This window comes from Crocodylus porosus, unplaced genomic scaffold, assembly GCF_001723895.1.
Source record: "Crocodylus porosus isolate Cpor-Errol unplaced genomic scaffold, CroPor_comp1, whole genome shotgun sequence".
Lineage (NCBI taxonomy): Eukaryota > Metazoa > Chordata > Crocodylia > Crocodylidae > Crocodylus > Crocodylus porosus.
Window position 1 is genome coordinate 66,789,186 of NW_017728948.1, and position 23,536 is coordinate 66,812,721.

A 23,536-nucleotide genomic window follows, 5' to 3' on the forward strand; every position below is an offset into this window, starting at 1 on the left:
GCTTTAACTAAAGCTCTTGGAGTTGCTCTAATTAAAGTGCCCTATCCTACCATGGCATGTCTACAAACACCCATAAAGTTTGATTTGAAGTGCTACGTGCTAGGGAAGGCTACAGGAAGAGACACCCTGTCAGGGCCTTCCTCCAGCCTTAGAATTGCAGTGCCCTTGCACCTCTCACCCCTAAGCGGCAAGAGTATTTGCCCAGTATATCTTTGTTGTTGTTGTTTCACCCTTGCCCTTGCCTGTCAAATCATCTTTCCACAGTGCAGCAAAAGCCCCTTGGAACTATCCTCCACCATTTTCAAATAGTGTGAAGGAGCTCCTTCAATCCTGATCTCCAAGCTTGTGCAGCAGCATCACACAGGTAGTGCTCCATTAGTGCTTTTCACAGGCCTTGAACTGTGCTAAAAACTGCCAAGTAAAACAAAACTAGGGCCCACATGCGTCTTTCACATGCAGAAACATCATTGCTGGCAATGGGAATGTCTGTATGCAAATATGAATGCCCTATCATAATCAATGACAAAACTCCCACTGACTTCAGTGGAGCCAAGTTGACTCCCATTAAATCTAGGGATGTCAGCAGCAGGAGCAGGGCCAAAGCCACTTTCTGAATACTGAGCTGGGAGGGTAATCTATTCCTTGCTGAAGAAAGAAGATTATTGGGCCATATTCTGTTCTCAGCTACTGAAGTTAATGAGATGCAACAAAAAGGAGGCTCATAAGATGTTGGGTTCTGTTTCTAGCTGAAGAAGTCTCTCTCTTCCCCCACCCCTACCTCCTCAGTGCCTGATGTCCCTGTCTATATCATTGGAATAATGGTGCTTTCTAAGCTCAGAAGTTAAATTTGTTATATGAAGATATTTCTGTTACTGTCTGTGTACTGTCACTGGTCCTATAGGAAAGCATATAAATAAATGTGTTCAGTTGAGTTACACCAGTACCAATTTGGCCCATCCCTTTTTAGAGCCTTTTCTAAAACCAGGAATTTTGAAGGCTATGTTTCAAAAGATCTGGGAATGGTCATATGCTGAGGGACAGTGACAGGCCACCCCATCTTCACCTGCCTTAAAGGATTGGTCTGACTTTGTCCATAATATAATGCTTTTGCTTCATTTGTAAAGTTTTGCTGTTTGTGTGAAAATTCAATGTTTCTGTCAGAGCCACCGATCTGCTCATGAACCTTATGCAAAGAGACCCAAAATGTTCAGTTGCGAGTTTTTTTAAAAATATGTACTTTTGCACTAAGCTACTTTAAAAACTATGATGTTCCCTTGGTTACAGAATACTAAGTTGCCGGTGTGTTATGATTGGAAATAAAAATCATTGTACTAGGACTCTTAAAAGAGAGTTGACTGCATGCATGCTTCATTAAAATGTTCTAGCCTGCTGACATGCTCCCCGCTCACACAATTAGAGGTGGCTAGATGATATAACCATGACAGGTTTACTGTGAGAGCACATATCAACATGCTTTGGATAATAGCAAGGGGCATTTAGTTGACTGCCTAACACACACCAGTTGATGTTACCTTCCACAGCAGAGCCTACTATATTTTACTCTGACGACAAAATACAGCCTTTGTACAAAAGAATTAAATTTAGTGAATTATAAAAATATATCGATCAAAAACCAGATCAAATTCTTGTGCCACACTGCATAGTGAGAGCTTGAGTGACATGTGTCCTGTTTTTAGGAATGCAGATGTATTTCTGTGAACTTAATTTGTATTCTGGCTTTGCAATATGAACCGCTGCATTCTGTCAAAACACGCATTATTAAACAGAGAGGCAAATAGTGTTTTTATCCATTGCTGGTAACAAGAGGAAAAATCTCTGCCAAAAATAAACTTTTCTTCATGTTTTGAAAATAAAGGCCCTAACTGGCCTAGTAGGACATCTGAAGTAGAATTAGCCCCCTAAGCAGCAAAACAACATACAATGCCAAGATTATTTTTTTCCAAAGCAAAAACTGTGAATGCCTTTTGACACTTCTGAATAACAATACTGGACAGGGTAACACATGGAGTGGGCAAGTAAGGAGCGGTCTCAGAGAACAGGTCTGTCTTGCACCTCAGTCCTGATCTCTTGTATCTGATATGCAGCTGATGTTGTTTCTTGTTTCCTCTTAAGCACAGATGGTAAATCACGCAAACTATGTTGGTATCTCTTGAGAGCAGATGTGCTTAAAAGTTACTAGACTGACACAGAACAGCTCATTATCATTTACAGACTGAGGCAGAATTTGAACTCAGTTTCTCCTGAGGTTAATCAACTACAGGCCAGATGCAAAGGTCTTAGGCACATGCAAGTTAAGTGCTGCAACGTGTAAATTTTAGGAACAAAATCTAAAAGCCAGAGTTAGACATCTGGATGCCCTGGAGAGTGTACATGGACAGTCAGACATATCTGAAGGACAATCTTAAAAACCCAAACAGTGAACTGCCTAAAGCTAGCTAACAGGCAATGTTAAACACAGGGGTATAACTGATTTCTACCATTCTCTGGAGCCTGTGAACTTGAGTTGGGGCTGCAGGCAGGCACCTCTATCCACTCTGGATTTGGAGCCCCAAATTCTCTCATAAAAGTGGCAACCTACAACTGTTTTTCAAAGATACGAGATAGTGTCAGGGGTGGGATTAGGACTCAGGAGTTGCTGACCCTCACGCATGTATGCAGGTGGTCAGGAAATCTTTACATTTTATTCTCTCTGCAGTTACTGGCAGACTTAGCCAATGCGGCATCTCCAGGAAAGATTACATTGCTGAGCGACGTGACAAAATTCCTGCCAAATCAATATTTTTTTTAACAACTGGCATACAGATAATAGTCTATGAGAGAAAAAACAGAAATGATTGTGTCGCAAAAAGGAGGGTCAACTTCTCACCATTTTCTGCCAGAGGAGCCAAAACTTCAAAAATCATCTCTTTTTTGTCATGTTCTATTTGCTTCTTGAATAGTTTTACAAGCTCTTCAGCAATGTTTGTGTAGGCAAACTGTTCTTTGCTTGATTCTGTGAAGGAAAAGGGAAAATTGAGTATAGAGTAAACAAACCAAGTCAAAAGGTAGAACTGTTTTCTCTCCTCTTCACTACCAGATTTATTCAGTACAATGATTAATAGGCCTAAGTGCTCTTCACGGACAAGAACAATACACGCCAATACTCACGCTTGTCATTAAATGAAAAGGAAAAATGTCTAGGGCTTTAAGATAAATGTACTGACCTAAATTATTAATTATGTTCAAGGCTGTTAAAAATTTGCACCAGCAGAATGTAAAAGTATCCATAGCAACAGTAAAATTACAAAGATATAAATTAAGACTTTGACTGCCTTCAGAGTAACAAGAAAAATTACACATTATGTACTGAATTTTCTAGGCCGAGATGAAAGGTCAGACTGAGATCTTTAATATTTACATGGTTGCAAGGAGGTGGCATTTACTTTTGAATTTTTGCACAGATAAAGCCACAAGGCCAGATTTTTTTCAGTGAACAGGGCTGCTTTACACTGCCAACAGTCAAAAAGCCCGAGGCTGAATCACTTCAGTCTTCACAGGTTAGTTAAAGCTGTGTAGAATGAACTGATAAGCAAGTGAACAGACATTCACTTTTGATTCTGGAAATGCAGCCATGTCTGCAGTGGCCCAGCCCAGAAGCTGGGGCTTGCAAGAGCCCGCCTCCCTGCTTGGCTGCAGCAGACAGTTTGGGCCAAGGCTAGCCTGCCCACCCTGCTGGGGAGCGGGGGAGAGGGAGAGGTTTGTAGGCAGAAGTGCAAAGCATCCTGGGATGCTGGGGGACTGTGAGTGAATTTGAATCAGGAAGGATCTAGGACAGAAGTTCAATAACTGATTTAATTTTAATGAGTTAAGTCTAATAATACATCTGTACCAGTTTATCTTAAACTGGTTTTGGCCATTTTGAAAGTGGTTTATGTGACCTGAACTTCTGTTTTGTTACAGATTTAACCAGTTTCTGATTACTTATACTGGTTTATGTATAACTTCTGTCCCTAGCCAAGAGGATTAACAGGGTTAATCACCTTTTCACCTCAATGAAGAGGCATTACAGGTGTGGAGTCAACACAGCAGGACTCCTACACTCTACCTATTCAACTCTAACGGTCAGCAGTAAAAGAGAATGTGTTATCCAACATCCAGCAATCCCGATCAGTTGCAATGGTCTCCTGCTACCATTGGCAGGTGGTGATTTATAGTTGCATGCAGGCTGCTCTAATTTATATGGGGGAGAGCCTTCTAGTGCACACTTGGCCCAGGAGTGGGGAGGCGTAGTAACGATGTGCCCTGGCATACAAATGCCAGCCTGTGTTCATTTAAGAGTGCCCATGTATCAAACAAATTTTGATGTTTTTAGTATTGCAAAAGGTAAAAGCCAAATTCTGAGCTTAGTTACAATAGCACAAATCAGAAATAACTCCATGGAAGCCAACGGCATTATTCAGAATTCACTGCCATTTAACTGTGATCAGAATCTGGGAAAAGAAAAACATCTACTCTTTGTTCTTTTACTTGTGTTCCTTGACTTGAGTCTGCAGATCTCAGAGGACTAGGAGAAATGCAGTTTCTCAAAGCCAATCATGCTCTAGTGAAATCAAAGCGAGTTTTGCAACTGACTTCAACAGAAGTGTGATCAAAACTCCTGAGAGCAGAAACACCTCAGTGAAGAGTGGACGGACTGTGTAATCCCTCCAAATCCTGCAAAACTCTAGCTGCCCATTTCTCCTGCACTAATGTGGCAATTCTGCCTTCCAGTGTCCAGCTCTGTGTGATCTGTGAGCATGCACACAAAAGGGTAGCTTTTAAAAGTGACAGCCCCAAAGGGGGCAATGTAATACTTTATGGGGAAGACTCTTTTGTACACAGATGAAAATGAAATAAATACATCTAACCTCTTGCCACTCTGTTAGTCTGGTTTATCATCTTTCCTTACAACTTCAGGATGATTTATTTTGGTATTTTTCCTGTTCTTTCATTAGCCTTCTTCAATTTCAAAATTACTTCACAGACTAAACAATTTGAACCTGATATATTGTATCTGACTTGAGGCAAAATGCTTACTTGAATTTCTTCTCTGAGAGTGTAACAAGGAGAAAGAGAGTCCTCATAACCTTATTTGATTTTTGCAGGGAAATGTGCTCTGATCCAAAATGCTCTTGCTAGGATCAGCAGGTTAAGTGCCCTCAGCTCCCTTTATCATCTGGACCCTAAATATGCAGTTGTAGCTGTAAGCAGTCAAACATTTTAATGAAGCTCATGCACAGCTTGATCCAAAGCCTAGTGAAGTCTCTCTGGATCAGTTCCATGTTGCAGTATAGCAGCAATTCTCCACACTAACATTTTCTTTTTGCCAGAGAAAAGTGGGCCACTTCTCAGATCTTCCTATCTCTCTGTGCTCATACTCAGGAATGTTAAGAGGAAAAAAAGCCTTTTAGCATTTATGGCCTAACATTTAGTCATTAAAACTAAATTTCCATAGGGGCCATAAATACAGCCTCTGTTTCTACCTGCCACTGAAAATGTTAGTGTTAAGTTATCTGACAACTTGATTTGCAGAGACAAAACAGAAGCTGTTTTTAGTGTTTTGGTGTCCTTTTTAAGCAAGCAGAACAAATTTAATGTCTCCCATTTAATATCTCCTGATTCAGAGGCACTTGCAACTGAGTGCAAGAGAACCACTGTACTGTCAAATTCCCTTACTTCACATGCATCTACAAGTAACTTGCAAGTAACAACCATTTCTACTCAATCTGCACCCCTACCAGGCTTGCACTTTATTTTTAGCACAGGAGAAAAGAAGTTCTACATAATGCTGCAGAAGTGAGTTAGTTGCATTATACATCCTCTCACTGAAGAGATGCAGACCACAGGATAAAACCCTGAGGTTATGAAGAAAAGTTCTAATACTAATCTAATGCTGAACTAGGGTTCAATTATTTAAAAAAAAATAAGGTAAGTTAGTATAAGACTAACAGAACTGGAGATTGCTTTCAGTATATGCATAATAACAAGTATGGTAACATCAGCAACCACAGAAGTTTGCATGATATTGTTCTGTATAAGTAAGTATTTTTAGTTTCATTTGGGCAGACTAAGACCACCTCTAAAGATTGGAGGGTATGATTCAGTGCACCATGATTCAGTGATTCCTTCTTTGCAGGGGAGAAACCATCAAATATTACAATTAATTCGTATTATTTATTTGTACTGTGGGAGCATTCATTTTTCAATAAAGGTGTCTATTTTAATGTACAGACATATATAAGACATAGTCTCTAGTCTGAATATTTTACATCTAATACTTGGTAGAAGTGCCATTTATGATGACTCTTTTTGTCAGATTGTGATATGGACACCTGTCTTTAAGTAAATAAACTGGGCTTGCTGCAAGGATTCCTGTGTGAAATGTTATGTATTGTGCATTAGCAGTACACAGTAGTCTGTCTAGCTTTGAAACCTGGGATTATTTGATAATTTCAGGCTACCAAACAGCCATCACATGCTAGTGATGGCCAGCCACACCACTGTTTTCTCTAAGTCACAAACCACATACATTCTTTTGCCAGTATTTTGATGTGCAATGTTATAACTGTTTCTGGGAACATCACTACTGCCCCTTAGCAAAAAATATCATAGGGTACCATGCACAGGATATTTGTTTGGATAAGGGTAGTATTTGGCCTGCAGTTCAGTTAATGCCTATTATACACCATACTCGGTATAAAACACACAAATAAGAAAACACAGGGCCAAACACACTTAGCTTATATGCAATTCCATTGAAAGCACTAGTATTGTATGGGATGTCAGAGTATAATTTGAGCCACAGATATGACCAAAATGTGTTTTGATCAAATTTTACATACTTTTCTAAGGCTACAAACAGCCCTTACATTTGTTCTGGGAGAAACCATTTTGTACCGGGATTGAATCGATGGCAGAAAAATGGCAGTGCATTTGGCTGCTCACTAAACCCTGACTGAAACGGCTATGTCTATACACACCAATCCCAAGACTTTTCTGGTTTGGGACAAACAGAAATGCAACATTGTTCCTAGCTTAACTGTAACGGTCATTTTATCTGCTTGAACTTAAATCAGCTCCTTCCTATCAATAATTAGTTATAGCCACATATTTAACTTAGGGCATCTTAAAGCTCTACTTTTTAAAATGAGGACAAGTTTATGAAATGGGTGGGCATATCTACACAAGACACTAGAAGCAAGTAGACATTCTGCTGTGCATTAGCACATCACAGTGAAAACCATGCTAATGCGCTGATGTGCAGCAGAATTAGTCTAGTGTGCATTTGTGTCACATAAAAGATGTGCACTGGTGCTATTGTGCAGTAGTGCTGATTATGGCGCATTAACATACATGTAGACATGCCCAATGTGTCCCTGGTCCCATTTAGTGAATATTTTTCCTTGAGCTGAGCCAAATTTATCTCCAGTTTGACCTTATATGCAGATAAATCAGGGTTATTACTATTACTTATTATTTGCATTATCTTTTTGTCTCGGGGTTTTAATAGACAACAATAATAAGGAGACAAAACCCTGAGTAATTTAAAGCACATTTTGTTATGTTAAATAAACTTAACATAATATGTACACTGTATTAAGGACTCAGAGAAATTTAAGTTTGTACAAAAGGCAAACAAACTATATATTCTAAAGAAACAATAAAGAGAGCTCCAGTGCTTTTTATTTTTGTATACATTAAGAAGAATGGAAAATTCTTTGTAAAATTGATTATGTTTAATCTTAAAAAGATAAATACACTGTATGCAATTTGGGATTAGAATCCTGGACTTACCAAGTTCTGCTAAATTTCCAAATGCAACAAGGCACATTTCAGTCAGAGCTGCATTTTGACAATGAATGCCCAACAATTTCACTAATGTAGGGATAACACCCATATTGATAAGCTGAGACTGCAGAGTATCTACACAGAAAGAAAATACAATGATGAGTTAGCATTTCTGTTTGCAGTGTTACTTTTCTTTGAAATGTAAATGCATTTTGCACAACACAGGCTACTTTTAACCTAAACAAAACTGAAATACCCAACTCCTCTTGTATTGCTTAACATAGTTCTAGGACCTGACCCAACCATGGAACATGGACCCAAAACTCCCGTCTTTTTTTTGGCTACATGACATAATCCCAAACATTTCCTCCTGATTTGGCCAAAAGGTATCTCTCAAATTTCCAACTCTTATTAGTTTTTGTGTGTATTTTCCATGACTGGACTCTTAATAATTTAGTTGAACAAATAAAATTGGTGTTAAAACAGTATGGGTTCACACAGTTCACCAGACTTTTAATATATTCTGATCTTGATTCTGAGCCAACTTACACTGGTGCAGGTCAGGAGTTAATTCCACTGAAATCAACAGAATTACTTTAGTATAAAACTATCCAATTTGAGAACATGCTTCCAAATACTATTTTCCCTTAAAGACCCAAACTGAAAAAGAATGAATATAAACTGGCATTGAAATAAACATGAAAAGTTATATAAAAACAGGAAGCCACAATGTAGATTATGAGGAGCTTGAGAAAAAAAGGAAGTTTAATAAAGACAAAAAAATGGAAGGTTTGAGAGAAGCCCTTAGAAGCCATTATGATAATTTCTTTCAGAGAATGGAAGTTTACAGTATTTACAAGTAAAGAAGTTATTGCTCCTAGGTGTCTGCAAATAGAAAGATGCTTTGATGGTTAGAGGCAGAAACATGGTTTTTTGAAATTAAAAAATGGATTATTTATAACAGTTTTTTCTGTTATACAAATTTGTCTATGATATAGCAGAGAAGAGAAAAACATTTATTTCACAGTTGAATAGAATGAAGTAGACGTGGACATGTCATATGTTACCTGGCAATTTCCCTGATTTTTTTTTTTTTATTTCTAAGAAAGTAATCTAGTGTTAAAAACAGTGAATGCAAAATGGCATGTTCCAGAGTCCGATTAAAGTCTCTCTAATTTCCGTATGTCTTGAATCAGTCCCTAAAAGGGTTAATTTTATTTCGGGACTACGTCTGCCCAGAGAGTTTTTATGCCTATAGGAGTAGAATCAGAACTATAGAGAATTGCACAGATGTTATAACCACAAATTGGTCAGATATTGAGCGTATCAAATTTGGTACTATCAGCTCTCATATTCTGAGAAAAAGTTTGACATTGGACAGAATTTTTCAAACCAAAGTTATGTAACATTTTTATATAGCCAATATTACAGATTAATCTCCTAGAGCATGTCTGAGATTTCTTTGGTATGCAGTGCTGTTCGTGAGAATAAAAATAAACAGTTATGTGCACTAATAAGCAGATGGGCACTTCAATTGTTACAAATATTGAGGATGACCAGGAATCATTATAATTGTGGCCAAGCATCCTAAGTCAAATAAAACTGTGTTACTTACCAGCAACTGAATTTCCTTTACTGAATTTCCACAGATCCATATTCTTTATAGAGATGTATGAGAGCACCACCTCAGATATTAGATAGCTGTTGAAGCTGTCAAATTTCAGGTAAGTACACATATGCACTAGCGCATGCATTGAATAGCATTTTACCTCCAGTATATGTCTGTGTTGGTACCGCACCATGCTTCACTGTACCACACCATGTTCCACTGTAAATCAATTGTAGAAATGTAATCCTTAATAAAAAGCAGGAGGGAGAGAATGGATCTGTGGAGGAAATGATCCAAGAGGAGAACTCTAGTAACTGGCAAATACCTTATTGTTCACCTTAATTTGGGATTATCTTCCACAGATCCCTACTCTTCGGAGATTCTGGATTATTGTCTTTGAATGAGGGAAGGCAGGGGGGCACTGAAGAGTAGGAGGAAACAGATGCATAGCACAACCACATGGAAAATAGTCTGAATGGGGTTAATTTATAGAAGTTGCCTGTCAGTTCTAGATAGTTCTGGGTACTCAGGGATAACCGTCCTCAAAGAAGTCACACATATGCAGAGGTACTTATCCATCTGCACAGGCTCTCTTTGGAAATGCAAGGACCCTCTGGATTCATGTCCAAACACAACACAAAATTTTGTTATCATAAACTTAAACTCTCTACTCAAACAATAACTTGTTCTGAAGTCTTGTTTAATGCAACATAGATTCTCCACCAGGTACCAAAGGTCTGCAGGACAAGACAACATACTAATATATATCTAAATTCTACCTTTGGAAAGAAATGGGCATTTTAAAGACTAACTTATGGAAATGGAAGGCTAAGCCATAAATTATTTAACAGGACTTGTGGCTAAATGACTTTTGGGGCAGTTGGCAGGACTACTAAGGAAATAAAATCAGAGACTGGGTCAGGAAAGCATTACTGTACAGACTCAAAAGTCAGGTCTTGTACTTGACTCCAAACCAACTTTCACTCTCATAGGATGATCCACCTGAAAATAGGAATTAGCTTAAAAGTCAAAGGGTCTTAAAACATCTGTGAAATGGAAACATTCAGACACAGACAGGTGCAAGATTAGCTTGAGAACTGCAAAACATTAAAAGTGAAAGACCCTGAATGGTTCTGTGGCTCTTAAGAACATGAGTCTGAACCTACTGGTGACTAGAAGATCAAGCTCTGCTCTGAAATTTAGAAAAGTGTTTTTACTTGAAGACATATTTTGTGAGGAATATCCCTAAGGAAAATGTCACTGAATAGGAGTTGCAAATGTTCATGTTCCAAATTCACATCCAGAGGACAACCCTTGAGAAGAAGCTTCTCTCACCTGGATTTAACCTCTGAAGGATGACAGGAATGAGGGGCAGTGCGTAAGGAGAAGAATGCTCAACTTCTCCCTTGACAAAAGACCTGCAACGCTTTTTAGACCTTTGACACCTGGTAGTGACTCACTCTTCAGAACAGTAACTGACAGCAACGCTACACTGAGGTTTCTGCACTGATCACCACAGATGGATTAATTCAGGAACATCAACCCTTTGGAGGCTCAGATACTGGGACGCTACCAGAATGGGATCCAGATTTGAGAAAAACACTCAATCATTCTGATAGACATAGGGCCACAAAGTAAAGCAACTTGACTTCAATAAGTCAATGGAAGCTTCCTAGATTACTTCACCGTAGACTTTGTTGCATTCTGTGTTAACAGGAACCAAAAATTATAAAACTTTTTCCCACCCCTTTACTCCTAATATTTATCCACAAATATTAACTCAAGTATTACAGAACAATGCAGTGTCTCAGTGATAGCCATTTCTACATGTTTTATGAGGGAAAAGGCCTGAGAGGGGTGCAGTACAGATGTATATACAGGGAGATATAAGGCAATCAATACATGCGCCAGTGTAAACAACTACCTACCTAAAACATGAATTTCAATCGTTCCGTGTCCTTCAGGTGACACGCAGGGAAACTCCAAAGAATGGGATCTGAGGAGAATATCCCAAATTGAATAACTTTATAAGTCTGAGTTTCAATTATTTATTTAGGCTAGATCATTATTATGGACAGAATTTAAAAGAATACTAGTAGTGATGAAATCAATGTTGCTGATGAAAGATTAAAAGGAAAATCTAGCTTCAGCAAGGCTGTAGCATTTATTTCATACCCAAGAACAAGCTGCTGGTAATCAACATGTCTATAATAAAATATTTTATAAAATTTTAATGATAATTATTATTTACTTGACTACTATAAAAACATACTTTTACATGTGCAATAAGGTCTCTGGAATACACTGAAGTATATTTATGTCTGCAAGCAAACTAAACAATTTTAGCTGTGATGCAAATGAAACACAAACCACTGCAGACATGGAAATTGGCAACACTAAATTTGAAAAAGAAATAATCCTCAATTAATGATTACTTTTAGGCTGTAATGGTGGTACCATAGATCTCCTCTTCATTTCTTGTATATTGACAGTTTCTATAGATGACAAGACATGTTTTGTTTTGGTGTTTTTTTAAGCAGACTACAAAAAAAACTGGCAAAAGTAATTCCAATCACATGCTGACAGAATTTTTAAGGCAGAGGAGAGCTGTTGTACAAAGCAACATCAAGATATTTTACAAAGGCACTGAATGAAAGATAAATTTGCAAGATTAAAGTTTAATGTGACATGAAATTAGAGAATAATTTATGAACAAAAATCATTGCATACATACAGATTTACATACACATACAAGCGCTATCCTGACTTCACTTCTTGCCTACGACTTGATTGTCTAGGAAGCAAAGGGTAATCAGCATGGTTCTTTCATTAACTGTTCAGGCAATTTTTAAAAAGTTTCTGGAGATTGCTTTATACATCTCAGAAACCTAATTAATTCCTACATAATCAGCTGAGTTGTCTCTGCTCAAATGGGGAGAACAAGAAAAGTAGTCCAACTAGGAAAGACCTTCACCTAAGTAAAGGTCTGCAGTATCTAGGACTAATCGGGCACCTACACAAGTACATTCAAGCTGCTCTGATGTACTGTAATTACAACGCGTCAGAGCAGATTCAATTAATCGACTCTGCTGGAGTGTGGTAATTACCGTACTCCAGCAGACTCCAGCACCACATGTATCAGTGTCCCTGCACTTCAAAGTGGCGGCAGGGGCAGCGTTCCCTCTAAGCTGTGTGGTGTGCGTGGCCACATGTGGGCTCATGCTGTGCTACCAGGTGCACCTGCGCACACCACACAACTAGAGGGAACACTGGGCAGGGGCGCTTTAACTAAAGCTCATCCAACGAGCTTTAAAGTGCCCCCACCGCCATTTTTCAGTGTGGGGCCGCTGGTACATTTGATGCTCCGGGTGCTTTAATTAAAGTGGCTCTTGGAATTGCTCTAATTAAAGCGACCCCTCCACTTCCCAGGGCCCATTCTGCCCACCTCCCTCACCCACACACCCTCATAGATATAAGATAGTAGAGCCTGCTGAGTGTGAAGGGAAAGCATGCTGCACTCGTAGCAAGGTGTCAGAACTGCTGCCACAAACCAGCTACTCAGCACCCCCTCTGATGTTCCCGTTGCTTGCAAGAGCCAGAATCTAGCCCACTGTTTCTTGCTCTCTATTTCTGTTTATTTCCTTCAAGACCATGCCACAAAGGAACAGATTCACAAACATGTATATAGCGTGTTCCTCTTACTTCTAGATGCACACAGAATTTGTACTATTAGTTTTAAAATACGTGGAGGAGGGAGAGATTTGTGTCAGATTAAGTACAAGTGACTTGAATGAAAATGAAATTACAGTAGAGAGTTAAGATTTTTTAAGTGCTGGTAAAAGGGGCATTTTGATTGGTAAAAACCAAAGCAAAATGGTTTTTGTTTCTATGGTACATTTGCAAGTGTTATAGGAGATGCCAAATACAAGTTCTCTTGCATAATGTCACTGAGATAAATGAGAGGATGAGATGCTGAGAGGGATACAATGAGATATATGAGCAACAGCAAGCCAAAATAATGCCCAAACAGAAGCAGACCCACATTCCATATGTAATAAACAAGAACCATACACAGAGTCTTAGCTTGTGAACTTACAGAACAGAACATGAATGGAATTACAGTTGTAAGCTAAGCCAATCCTAATTAAATGAGATCCTAAATAGGGAGGAGACACAAGAATTTTAAATTATTTCCTTTTTATACAGTAAAGGAGCTTGTCTCCAGTTACTTGCTTGAAAACGTCTTGTGTGGTAAATACAACAACTTGAGATACTCCTGCTTTCAATAACTTCAGTAATGAGTCTCTCATAAAAAAATCATAAGGTGGATACTTGCTATTTGAAAAGGACAATTAATTATCAAATTGAGAATAAGGAAAGCTTTAAATCAAATAATTAAAATAATGTGCATGTTTTTTGTCCATTGACAAAACTGTGAAGTTGCTTGCAGGTATTTGAATGCGACTCAGAACCAAAAAGCCCTGTCACTGTTCTTATTTGAACTGCTAGTAGGACACGGAGAGTGACAGTGTTTACAGGTGATTCCCACCCTTAATTTTATAGTATAGCATAATATATAGAAAAAGGAAAGAACATAACACAAGGTAAATGTGCTCCTTCCTAGGTTAAGAATGTGTTTCTTCTTATATTTCACTGTATTTTTTTTCTTTAATCTTTGGCTGATTTTACTTTTTTTGGTAGCCACCAACTAAGCAATCTAAGCATTTTAAAATCCAAACTCACTTTGTTAGTCCCTCAACAAAGCCACTGAATGCTTTTAACTTCTGCATCAAGAATGAAGATCAGACAATTATGGCAAATATTGTTTCCCTCTTCCCCCCACAACAGCCTTTTTTTTTGTTTTTTTGCAGTGTAGTTTGGGCCTTTAAAGAATTAGTTATGGGTTCATACTGATCAAATGCCCTTCATGGTATTTGATTTTGCCTGTACCCTGTAATTAGGAGGTGCTTGTCTTCAGAACAGTAACCACCAGACCAAGACTTTGTTTTGAAATTGAATATACATAATAAAGGTGGCCATTGTTCAAAAAAAAATTGTAGATCTTTATAACATGTAGGCCAAATTTTCAAAGAAGGTCACAGTTGAAGCATTTGGATCTGCACATGCATCTGCTGTATCCCTTGAAAAAGATATAACAAATCTTGTGCAGTGAAAACAGGCCAAATATCCATTTATATCTACATGTACCTTGTGCGTGAACCCAAATGTCAGTTGGCATAGACATAACCACTTCCTTTGAAAATTCAGCTCTTTAAGTCTTCTGTCCATGTTACCCTGGCAATTTATTTAGGGCCCAATCCAATGTCCACTGAAGCCAATGAACAAACTTCAGTTGGCTTCAGTAGGCATTTGATCAGTTGTTTAGTTCCTTGCTAAAGGAATTAACACTGCTTGAAGTTAAGTACAGAGAAACCAGCGTACCCTTTTTCTGACGGACATGCATGGTTTTTGTTAGCTGCATTAGGACTGATTTTCTTGGATAGACTTGGCAATATTTATAACTGTTGGATTGTTCATAAGGTTTATGTTGCAACGACTTTATCTAGAGAAGGACTCATGAGATCTTAGTCACTGAAGCAAAGCCAGTGAAGCACCTCTCTGTAGCAAAAAGCTTGTGCTTTTGGACTGGTTTCTCCCCCTCACTATCAGAAATACTGTATGCTCTTAGGGCATTTGTACACACATTTGTGTCACTGTGCCAGGCACTTTTAAAAGCACCCAGCGCTGTGGCTCATGCATTTATATAAATGGAGAAATGCACATCAGCACTGAAAAAATGGCAGCAGTGCGCTTTTGAACTAAAATGCATTGAAGGTATTTTGGTTCAAAAGTGCACCGCAGCCATTTTCTCAGCAAATGCATGCGATGCAGCACCAGGCACATCAGCTCATGTGCAGAGCAGACTTGATTAATCAGGATTTCCAGCACGTCGGAGCAGAAAAATGTGTGTATAAATGGCCATAAGTTCTAATTAACACAGCAGCATCCAGAAATCCAATGTACAGATAGAGAATCTATTAATCTCAAAACATTTTAAAAACAGAGAAAATGAAGTAACAACTCAAAGAGCTAGACAGAAGGTGACTCTCATACAGCAAAATATCGCACAGAAAATATATGGAATAGAAGTGGAAAAGCTGAAATTTAAGAGCAACAAGAAGTACTATAAGTAGTAATTTCTGCAAGATACTAAGGTTAGGCATGAATAAAAGAATGAAAGAGCAAGGGGGCAGGAAACTAAGTTGCAAAGTTAGTGACATCTGTTGGCTAAAAAGAATAGATTCTAAAGGTTGAGTATTCAAAATAGATGGAGCAACCAAAATCAAGTAAACTGTCCTCAACAAGAGAGAATTTGCAGACAAGATGTTAAGACAAGAAAAGAATGAAAAGAGAAGTAGCTGGATAGATGATCAAGAAAGATTAAGTCCAGAGAATGTCTTGAAAAGAAGGAGAACAGCTTTCAAATAGGCATGGAAAGCATGTAGGTTACCTAAAGAAAGAGAGAACTTCACCTCAGGCAATACCCAGAATATCAGGTTCCTAATAAGGAAGCTATTCCTTTCCATGATGGAACAGTACAGTTTAGGAAATGGCCACAACTTGATGAAGCAATCTGACTAGTTAAATTTCCAATCCATGTCATAATGGGAACAGGTGTACATTTTGGAAGGTCACTGCTCCATTCATTTTTGCTTTTTTCCCTGAATGGCTCAGATTTTTTAAAGCTAGCACAAGGTGAGAACAATGCAAATACACACCTATTAGCTGCCACACTTGCATGTACAATTAAACTGTTCACCCAAATGCCCATTTATTTCTGTACAACTCCTCTCCTTGGAAAACTATATTTGCTTATATTCAGTAGTCATGTAAAGTACCATATATTTTTTAATTTCATCTTCCTGTCCCAATTCATTGTGATAATACCGTATTTACTCAAATACAACATAAAGTTTTCCACCCCAATTAGCATGGGGGAAAAAAGCCCCTTCGGGAATTTTATAATCATATCCAAGGGGATCTCAGTAAATACTCTGACTGTCTTTAAACTGCTGCCAAAAGCAGCATGTACTTAGCAATGGAAACCAACTATGAAGTTGATTATCTGTAGTCAACACTGAGCATGACTATAAAACACATGGCCCACATCCAGCAAACATGCTGATGGAAACCTTTTTTTGTGCAGCCCTGAAAAAAAATGGGTGGGTGTCGGTACTGGGCAGGGAGGTACTGCAATACCAGTCTGGCACTGGGAGGGCCAGAGTTAGCCCTGACAACCCTCCACTTGGTGCCAAAAATGCTACATTTGATCTTAGTAAAAAGGTCAAGATGTTTTCCCCCCAGATTTATTTTCCCTGACGTAGCAGTGGGAGGGGGACACATTCAAGGCAAACCTCCAATAATTAGATTCTATAATTGGAAAATTATAACTTCTATTCTGTCAGAGTTCTCAGGGCCTGGAATACACTACCCCCCAGAGGTGGTGCAAGCACCGTACTCTAGATACTTTAAAAAAATACTTGGATGTCTATCTTGCTGGGATCATTTGACCCCAGCTGACTTCCTCCCCTTTGGGCAGAGGGCTGGACCTGATGAGCCTGCAAGGTCCCTTCCAGCTCTAATGTCTATGAAATATATGAACACCTTTATACATTTTTTTTCCATGTATAGAATCTAATTACTGGGGGGTTGTCTTATAATCAGGGTCATCTATTCAAGTAAATACAGTAATAAAATCCAAACACTTGTGATTTGTGGACTTTAGAGGAGTGGCAGAAGGGTGTATAATTTAGTTCCCATTTATCTGAAAAAACAGAATAAAGTGAGTTTTTACATATGTTTTCACAAGATACATAATTAAAGATTAAATGTTTGATAGATACCTGAAAATAAATAATTATGTGTAAGCAAGACAATGTGAGATATCAGGGATGCTTTACTATTATTACCTGACACTTTTATACTAAATAAAAATAGGATTTAATTAAATCTAACTTTCATCTGTTCCCAAAACAGCACTGTATATGCACATGGATATATGCATTCATTTTTGACATGCAAGAAAATTCTTAATTCAAGAGACTTTTTATAAAAACTTATACAGTACACTACTATTTTAATGCTATTTTGAATCTTCAGTAAGGGAGTAACTAATGTTTTTGAAGCAATATATTTCACTCTTAATAAAAATAGTATCTTACACGTTCCACTGAAATATTTGGCTATTTTGTTTTCATTTATCTTTAGCTTCCTGAAGTATAAACCTATGGATGATTTTTTAGATTCTCTGGAGGGGGATGGGGGATTGGCAGACATAAAGCAAATTTTCAGTGTTGTTTACCATTCTCATTGCTATAGTTCACCAGCATGCCACAAAAGACAGTCAAGAGCTTCTCACTGGTTGGATCTGTTTTACTGCACAGTGACCTTAACTGGTCTACTACAATCTGTGCACCACCTGCATGGTCAACTGCACTCCTGCCCTCATCTGTAAAACAAAGAGTTAAATTAAAAAAAAACCAAAAAAAAAACCACCTTAGAGTTCCAAACATAACAATAATAACACAAAAGAAGTTGTTCTTAAACAGAATGAAGTGATTCCTTCAGGGAGGTCAAATTTATTTACAAGGACACTTGTGGGCCATTTTTTAGTGTAACAGTGTTAGGAAAGTGAAATTATGCTACAACAAAAGGATAAATCAACTGGCATTAATACCTTTGTAAATAATGAGTTCAGGGCTCGAGTCAGAGTCAACAGAGGCAATAAATAATAACACTTCAAACAATCTGTAGAATTTTTCCATTCAAGGGTTTCAAAGCAATTTACAAATTCTAATCTGTGCACTATTGTGAGGTAGGTAATCTGCCCTAGCCACCATGCAGACCCTTGAAATGGAAGCACAGGGAATAAAAATCACTCAGTCCCTGAAAAACAACAAGGAACAGAATGGAAAAGACAGTGTAGACTGGGCTTTCCACTCTCTTGTTCTGTTCACTGGATATCGTTGCTTCCCTACTTTCCAATTTGGTAGCCTAAATTTAAAATCTTGGACTATTCTCCCTTCTTTACCACCAAAGTGAAGATGACAATCTACTGTAGATTAATAACAGGCCAAAATGAACCTTCATGTTACATGTCATATTCTGAGCCTTCATGTTACGTGTCATATTCAAACTCTCTCTCTCTCTCCAAGAAATCATATTGTAAGGTAAAGACCCTTTAGTGTCACTGTCTTTCTTAGGCTGGTAACCAGTAGTATGCAGCTCTGATGCTCTAAAATACATGGGTCTTAAAAGAAGGCATTGGTTATTATTGGAACTAAATGGAAAATTTCAATGAAAACAAAATCTTGACTGAAAAACAAAAGAAAAGAAAAGTTTAGCAACCTCCCCATCCCTGCCTCCTTCCTTTTCCCTATTTATTTGGTGATCCAGCAGCACACTCCCCTTCTACTCTGGCCTCCTTTACTGGGCACCCTCTAAACACTACAATCCCTCCCCCACCCCTGAATTCTTGAGAGCATGCTACCAAGTCCAACCCACTACTTGCTCCTCCATATTCTGCAAATGAAAATCAGATTGTTCATATTCCGAGAATGATCTTCCATGGGAAATGCAACATTGAATGCTCCCACCTTCTATAACAAGATATTGTTTTCAGTCTTGTTAACACTGTGCCTTTTTCCTTAGTTTTTAAACAAATTGCTCAACAGAGCAGGAGGATGAAGATGGGAGAACAGCCTTATGATGGTCAATAGAGTTGCAGGTGTTTTCCAGTTTTTCAGGTCAGTATCAGAATTCTGGTGTTTCTTTCAATAACAACAGAGACACGACGCAGAAACAGTAGCAACAGAAAAAGAAGTGTAATATCATATTCATCTCCCTTAGGGCTGATTAATGCTGTTGGGAATATGATTCATAGTAGGCATGGACGTTTTCTTTGAAAAATGTGAAATCTGAATCTGTTTACAATCAAACAGATATTCAGGGAAGAAGTCTAGGAAAATCAAGACATACAGAACAACAGAAATGGTAAAGCAAAAAAACAAACATCTCCTTCTCCCCTGAGCCTGAGGCAGTGACAAATGTAGGAATGACATTGAGACGAAAGCCCTGTCCAGCGGAGTCACACAATTCAACAATGCTAGGATGCAAAGTGGCCATAGCAGCAAGTCAGCAGGGAAAAAAAATCCTTGGTTGGATGAGTTTGTGTTCTCATTTCCTTTCCAGCAATGAAACAATTAAAGATATGTCCATTAAAATGAAAGTAAAAAAATATCATGATACTGCCAACATTCAGCCTAAATGGACTTAATTTTAATCTCAAACTACTGTAAAGGACTCAAAGTCAATGGAATTAAGGTAGTGTAGAACTAGTCTGAAATAAAATAGGATGCAAGATCTGGTTCTTATACTGTCTGAATCAATTTACACATAAATATGTGAAGAAAGAAACATGCAAAAGTAGGATGAGTTTTTCCTTTTTTCTAGTCATAGCAGAAAAACACAACTGATGGTACTGTATAAATTTATGCCACATGAGGGTCTTACCCTGTAAATCCTTCCATTCCATTCTTTGTCAGATTTGTCAAAGCAATTAAGGAATATTATCATGCTGTTCTAAGTACTTTGCATTTGATTTCAGCTGCTTGACAGCATTAACAACATACCGATTAAAGAAGTATACAATTAGCCTGATTTTATATGTACTAAAACTAAGGGTAAGGGGAAAATCCTGTTCCCTGCACAAAGCGCAAATGACCAAGGCAGGAAGGAACTCTTCAGGGAGATTGGGGGTGGAGTGGTGTCAGAAGACCAGAATCCTTCTCATCTAGGTGACAGGCTGCAGAGTTCTTATGCAATGCCTTTGTATAGGCTGTGGAGAGTAGCGCTGTATAGCCAGGAAAGTCCTGACTACGCAGAGCCATGTTCCTTTTTCCATCCGCTCTTCTACAGCACTGACCTGCTAGGAAGCTTGCTTCAGAACTGACACCACTGAAGGTGCCTCTCTGCCCTACAGGCCTTGCTGCAATGAAAATTGGAACTTGCTGCCTTCCCAAACTCAGGTGGATTGGCTCAAATTATTCAGTCAACGTCACAAAAGAAACAAGTATTGGAACTTAAAATAGAACTCAGAAGTTTCTGGCTACTGGCTCTGTGTTCAGGCCATGACACCACATTGCATCTCAAATCAAAATAGCCTACTTCCGATTCAGAATGCTATGGGATGCTCTTTACAAACTTCCTTCCTCTCAGTCTCTAAGAAACAGGCATTGCGTACAAGCACACTTGCTGAACCCCAGATCAATTACAGACAAAACAAAATCATGGTGTGATGCAATGTCTTGTTCTCAATATGACTGTTGCCTTGTAGGTGGGCAGTGCTGTAAACTCCCACAGCTGAAGTGCTTCCATTCTCCCAGAAGCTCTGCACTGAGATTTTTCTGTGACCTTTTTAAATAAACATTTGCTATTCCTGTGAGCTTCACGAGTGAACAGCTTAATTAGTGAATTCACATCTCTACTTGAAAATGCTTTACTACAGCTCAGTTTATAGTTTTGTTTTAAAAAGGGTAAATGTACTGTTATTAAAGATGCCAGAATGACAACCAAGACCGGAGTTTAATTTTCCCAAAGAAAAGGTGTAGCACAGACCTAAGCAACTCCATCATCAGGGTACCTGAATCTTTACATTAAGACTAAGAGAGTATTTTGGTCATCCTGTTCAAACCTTAGAGTCACTGATGATATGCTCACAAGATTTTAGTGTGAATTAGATTTTAATGTAGATCATAGAAACCTTCTGCCTACCTATGTATTTTCTATAAAAGGAAAGTCTCTCAAACTATTTATTTCTTCCCCTCCCCCCCTGCCTTCATCTACATTTTTCTTGAATTAATAGTAGTTCATAATAATGAGACTCCTACTGTAGAGAGTGTAGTTGTCATAGATCATGTGATTAGTTGGTTTTTAAAGACTTATGTGAAGAAAAACTAAATCATCCACGGGTAGGGAACTGTGAAACTAAGCATGTTTTTTTTTTCCAAATTATTCTTTTGGGATGGGTGCAGAGTAGCAATTTTCTGTAAAGCCAGCAGATAATTTAAAACCGAGGGCTTTTGGTAGAAAACAGCTTCCAGGGTACTCCTCCCCTCCTTCAAGCTTCATGCTCTGACTGCCACTTGCTAATACATTACATGGAGATTCTATTTAATGATGAGAGAGAAGGTATAAAATAAATCTAACAGCTTTATAATTGATTTATAGCAAAAATCTATGCAAGGCAGAGGCAGCTGGGGCAGCTACCCCTCCCACCTGCCCCTGGGTTGGTCTCTGCTGCTTAGTTGTTACAGAGCTCATATGTCTAACTTCTGCCCGTGCTCCCTGCTCAGATCATCCACTTTTTCTTCTTCTCTTCTGAAGGCAGAGGGGAGCATTTGGCTGAAAGAGAAGCAGAGCTTAAGTGGGAAGAATGATTGGGGATTTATACTTGTGGAGCTGCAGAAGCTTAAATATGTGTAATAAACAAAAAGTCATGTATACATATTAGAAAATCAAGTACTTGTTTTAATAAATTTTCAGATACTTAATAATGGTTGAAAGTGGAACACACCTTTCCGAGATGAATCTCTGTATGCAAAATCCCCAAAAGTCATTGGCCTGAGGAACTAAAATTAAATTACTCCATTCTGCTTTCCATATAAGCTGTCTACATCAAGGGTTGGCAGTCTATATGGCTCATAGGATTCAGCTGGCTCACAAATAAACTTTTTCCAGCCTACCAAGCACCCATGTTGTGGAAGTTTATGTTATCTACCATTATTAAGTTCTGCATGAGAATGCATCATCTGGTGGTGGAATATCTAACAACTGCCACCTCCAGCCCACCTTCAGACCAAGTCCTTTGTTAGTGAAAGGTTGCTGAACCCTGGTCTAAGTCATTCTCTTAAGTTTTCTGTCCTGATTTGTTAAGCCATAAAATCTAAAAAGCTATCCTTACAGTTTATAAGGCACAATAGAATCAGATGAAATTAAAGCTCCAGTTCAAAACATAAAGCCATGATATTCATGGGATGATCATGCATCTGAAATATCTGCACTTGTATTTTGATTTCTAACCCCATAGTGAGTTGATTACTTTTGGACCAACTCAAGGATAGCACAAAGACTGCCACAGTATAGAGAGGTGTTAGGATATGTTTCTAAAACTCAATGAACCTTCATTCTAGCTCAAATCAGCTTTGCATTTCCATTCCTGTGCCTTTCTGTAACACAGTGTTTAAGCTGTGCAAATCTGAATGGTGTTTGTTTAAAGAAGCAGACACGTATGCCTTTTAGAGATGCATATTTGTTATTATTCTGTTAGTGTTTAGAGCCATGTTTTTTCCTTCTGCTTTCATGCTTAAAGGAAAATGACAATGACTAATTATAACAATCTTCTAGTTACAAAAATCATGCAGAGACTCATGTTTGCTTAACTGTGTGCACAAGCAGGCCTACAGTACATAAAGCTAAACACGTTGAATAAGTCTCTGAAAGATGAGGACCTTAGCTATTGCTAAAGGAAAATCACGGGCTGACATTTTCTATGTAGTTTTTTGAAAAACCCATCACACCTTCTCTAGTCTCATTTAGTGAATTTGACTGTTGTCTCTCCATGTGGTCTTGCATTTTTCTCAGCAATTGTGGACCCTTGATGTTGTGGGCACAGAATGCAAGGAACAGATTTCTCCTTGAAAAAAACCCTGGAATTTACAAAATCGTTCTAATGTAAATTCTGTATGTTCCAACAGTTTATTGTTTTTCACTCTTTAAAAGCTAAAAAAGGACCAACTGTGTGCTATAATGGGAAATTCAATCTATTCCAGGCTTGAATCCCATAACATTTTATATATGTCAGCAGTCTTGTGGATTTAAACAGAAAGGGTAATGCTTATAGATTTCATAGACATTAGGGCTGGAAGGGACCTCAGAAGATCGTTGAGTCCAGCCCCTGCCCGAAGGGCAGGAAGTCAGCTGGGGTCATAGGATCCCAGCAAGATAAGCATCAAATTTACTCTTGAAGGTGTTCAATGTAGG

At 38.3% G+C, this 23,536-nt stretch overlaps 1 protein-coding gene across 5 annotated transcripts in view; it reads right to left on the minus strand.

The window, feature by feature from the left end:
* Nucleotides 1-23,536, minus strand: part of RAP1GDS1 (Rap1 GTPase-GDP dissociation stimulator 1) — a 177,788-nt gene that overhangs the window by 25,592 nt on the left and 128,660 nt on the right. For 4 of the 5 annotated variants that reach the window (XM_019552912.1, XM_019552913.1, XM_019552915.1 and 1 more), the window contains 3 exons: nucleotides 17,799-17,945; nucleotides 7,834-7,962; nucleotides 2,888-3,013 (listed from right to left, as the gene is read on the minus strand). In XM_019552912.1, coding sequence (XP_019408457.1) covers nucleotides 2,888-3,013; nucleotides 7,834-7,962; nucleotides 17,799-17,945 — 402 coding nt within the window. The remainder of the gene's footprint in view (nucleotides 1-2,887; nucleotides 3,014-7,833; nucleotides 7,963-17,798; nucleotides 17,946-23,536) is intronic. The other variant, XM_019552914.1, reaches the window with a different exon arrangement.